This window comes from Oryzias melastigma, linkage group LG20, assembly GCF_002922805.2.
Source record: "Oryzias melastigma strain HK-1 linkage group LG20, ASM292280v2, whole genome shotgun sequence".
NCBI lineage: Eukaryota > Metazoa > Chordata > Actinopteri > Beloniformes > Adrianichthyidae > Oryzias > Oryzias melastigma.
This window is the reverse complement of record NC_050531.1, coordinates 510772-514188: the sequence shown is the minus strand read 5'-3', so window position 1 is coordinate 514188 and position 3417 is coordinate 510772. Positions and strand designations below refer to the sequence as shown.

The following is a 3417-nucleotide window of genomic DNA, read 5'->3' as shown; positions in this document are numbered from 1 at the left end:
CGTGAGACGCAGAAACATTAGATATGAAGATGTGAGACGCTGAGACGTTAGACGCTGAGACGTTAGACGCAGAAACATTAGATATGAAGATGTGAGACGCTGAGACGTTAGACGCTGAGACGTTAGACGCAGAAACATTAGATATGAAGACGTTAGACGCAGAAACATTAGATATGAATACGTGAGACGTTGGACGTTTAGACGCGGAGTCGTTAGACGAGACGTGAGACGCTGAGATGTTAGACATGAAGACGTTAGACATGAAGACGTTAGACGCAGAAACATTAGATATGAAGACGTGAGACGCTGAGACTTTAGACGCTGAGATGTTAGACATGAAGACGTTAGACGCTGAGACATTAGATATGAAGACGTGAGACGTTGGACGTTTAGACGCTGAGACTTTAGACGCTGAGACTTTAGACGCTGAGACTTTAGACGCTGAGACTTTAGACGCTGAGATGTTAGACATGAAGACGTTAGACGCTGAGACTTTAGACGCTGAGACATTAGATATGAAGACGTGAGACGTTGGACGTTTAGACGCGGAGTCGTCAAACGAGGTGTGTCGTTAGACGCTGAGACGTTAGACGCAGCGCGCTGGCTCAGGACTGAGTTCATGAAGGTCTCACATACTGTAGTCATCCATGCCGATCTCCTTGTACTCCACAGTGGGCATCTGCATGGAGTCCAGGGTCAGCCTCAGGTTCTCGTTGCTCTCTAGAGTCAACACCTCGGAGATACCTGCAGACAGAAGACCAACGACTTCTGATGAGACGATTTTTTTTTGGTCTTTGAGAAGGAAACACCTAAAGAACAGAGGAAAGCCGTTTTGTGGTGGATGCGGAGGTACCAAGCGATGGTAACATCAAGAACAGGAGAAACTGGAGAAATACCAGGGAGTAACTGTCCGTGGTAACTGGAGCACTCGGGGCTGTAACCTCCAACCTGGAGGAGTGGCTACAGCAGATCCTGGAAAGACCTCAGACATCTCAGTCCAGAAAAGAACAGCTGAGATACTGCAGGACCCTCAAGCTCCCAGACCTCTGGTAGAGGACCTGAGCTGAGAGATGAAACCACCCGAGGAGGAGGAGAGGTGGTATGTGTGTGTTATTGAGTAAATGCTGAGTCAGCATTCACACTATAGTGATTCTGCTGCTCCTTTCTGTAAGTTTCTCAGCACATAAAAACTCAAACACACTTACAGTGATTTCAACTATCTTGGTATCAAAACATTTATCTCATTAGGAACATTACTGCTTATATTATGGTATTTATAAACATTATAGTTCGATGATTTTTAGGCTATTTTGTAGTTTAACTAGTAATTAAGCAACATGCTAAATATTTAGGCAAAATTGGCATGAATAAGGGATTTTAAAGCAAATTTACTACAAATTTTCAGACATTTAAATCAACTTCAGCGTTCTTTCATAGTAAATTTCTAGTCCATCGGCAAATGTAACATTTTGCAAATAGCTTTTGCATTTTCAGAAAATCTCTTCTGCAATTAAAGTAAATTCTGACCATTTTCAGCAAAAAGGTTCAGCATCTTAAGCAACTACTTTCAGCATAAATAATTCACACCAGCATTATTGAAAGTACTGCAACTTTTCGAGTATATTAATACAATTTCTGGGTCCTGTTAGCTTTGGCTGTCCTAGATCTGAACCATCTCTATTAATGCAGTTCTAACTTCTGCCTCTAGGGGTCGTATTTAACCTTTTGATAAAGAAGGTAACTGCAGCACATTGATGTTAAAGTTAATTGTTATAAATGTGGTCATTTCTGAGCTCAGACGTGTTTTTGTCTAGAGTTTTCTCCTTTAGTGTCTGAACCTCCAGCGGCTGCGGCTGCAGCTGCGGCTGCGGCTGCGGCTGCGGCTGCAGCTGAGACCTGGACTCTCATGAGGACACTTTCATTCCCAGAGAAGCTGCTGCCTGTAGAGAGAACCGCTGTACTTCCTTCAGCGGTTTTGTCAGACTCGGGCTTACCGCTGTGGGCGGAGGTCAAAGCCGGCGCTTCATTGTTGGTTGGAATGGGTTTGTGTGAACGGCAGAGAAGCGGCGTCCAGCAGGGAAATAAACGTGGCGGCCGCCAGCGCTTTTACACTCTCAGATAAAACCTGCCTTCAGAGAGCAGCATGATGGAGCGGCAAGCCTCAGTCTGGGCTTTTCTTTAGCAAATATGCAGAAATGAATTCTGACGTGACCTTTCTGCGGCTCAGACGCCGCCGAAGACGCCGCCATCTCGTCTGTTTATGGACTTCAGCAGATACTTTGATCTCTGCAGCTGAAATTGTCATCCAGATTGATCATTTTTTATTCGGCTTTGACTACATTTACTGAAGGTTTTACCAGCGTGAGCTGCATCCTCTGCTGGAGCTCAGGAGGTAGATCGGGGCCGACAGCATCCTTTGGCTGTCGTGATCAGAAGGGGCGGAGCCTCAGAGGCGAGGACGCCCTACATGCTCAGAATCAAATTATCTGATGCTGCTGCTGCTGTCGGGCAGGCTGTAATGTAATGAGCCGTCCACTGTGAGGAGTAATGTGATTACTGCTGCTGGCTCACAGACTAACAGGTGGTCATTCTGCGGCGCCGCAGACTCGTCTGAGAAAACGCAGCCGTCGTGTTACGACCCAAATACTCACTCTCTCGGTCTTCAGTCTCGCTCTCTGCGTCTCTCTGGGTTTTATAAACTGCAACAAACGGGACGTCGGGGCCTGAGGAAGGAAACAGACGTTACAGAAACCCGTGAGGGACAAAAAGGTTGATCTGTTAAACAGAACCCGACCCAGGACTGCAGCAGAACCTCCTGGTTCCAGTGAGACCTGCAGATCCAGAGGATCCTCAGAAGATCACAGACGAGCTCCTCTAGATTTAAGGTCAAAATTCAGATCAGATCAGATCAGCATTAGCCTCACTGAGGAGTTAGCCACACCCTTTTTTCAGGAGGGGCGGGGTTTGATCCTGTCCGGTCTCAACGATGAGTTTGTGGTAATGAGATGAGTAACTCCGCCCACCCCAACGGTCATGTGACCAGAGGAGTCGTTTTGTATTTTAAACCATTAAAGTTACAGTTTATGTTGGTGTTTGTTTTCAGGATAACTAATAAAATGTTCAAGAAGAAGAAAAACACCAAGTACCAGTGTTTACTATCAGTACTTAGTATTGAATATTTGATGTACAAAGTAACGGTTATGGTTTCTTAAACGTGGTTCTGTCCATCACCGTGAGAGACGTCTCAGTTCTGAAAATGTTCATAATTAGCAAAGCTCTTTAAAATAAGAACTATTGTCTGTGAAGGTTTTTACATTTCTGAAGTCCGAACATTCAATCTTAGAGGATCTGTTTTTCTTCAGGATCATCGTCATGACAACCAAACATTTTAGTGATCAGAGAGAAAGTCTTCGTTCT

At 45.0% G+C, this 3417-nt stretch overlaps 1 protein-coding gene across 1 annotated transcript in view; it reads right to left on the bottom strand.

Moving 5' to 3' along the window:
• Nucleotides 1-3417, bottom strand: part of dpp6a (dipeptidyl-peptidase 6a) — a gene marked incomplete in the record, with an annotated part of 126346 nt that overhangs the window by 3670 nt on the left and 119259 nt on the right. Inside the window, 1 exon segment of the mRNA XM_024280482.2 lies at nucleotides 2652-2723. Coding sequence (XP_024136250.1) covers nucleotides 2652-2723 — 72 coding nt within the window.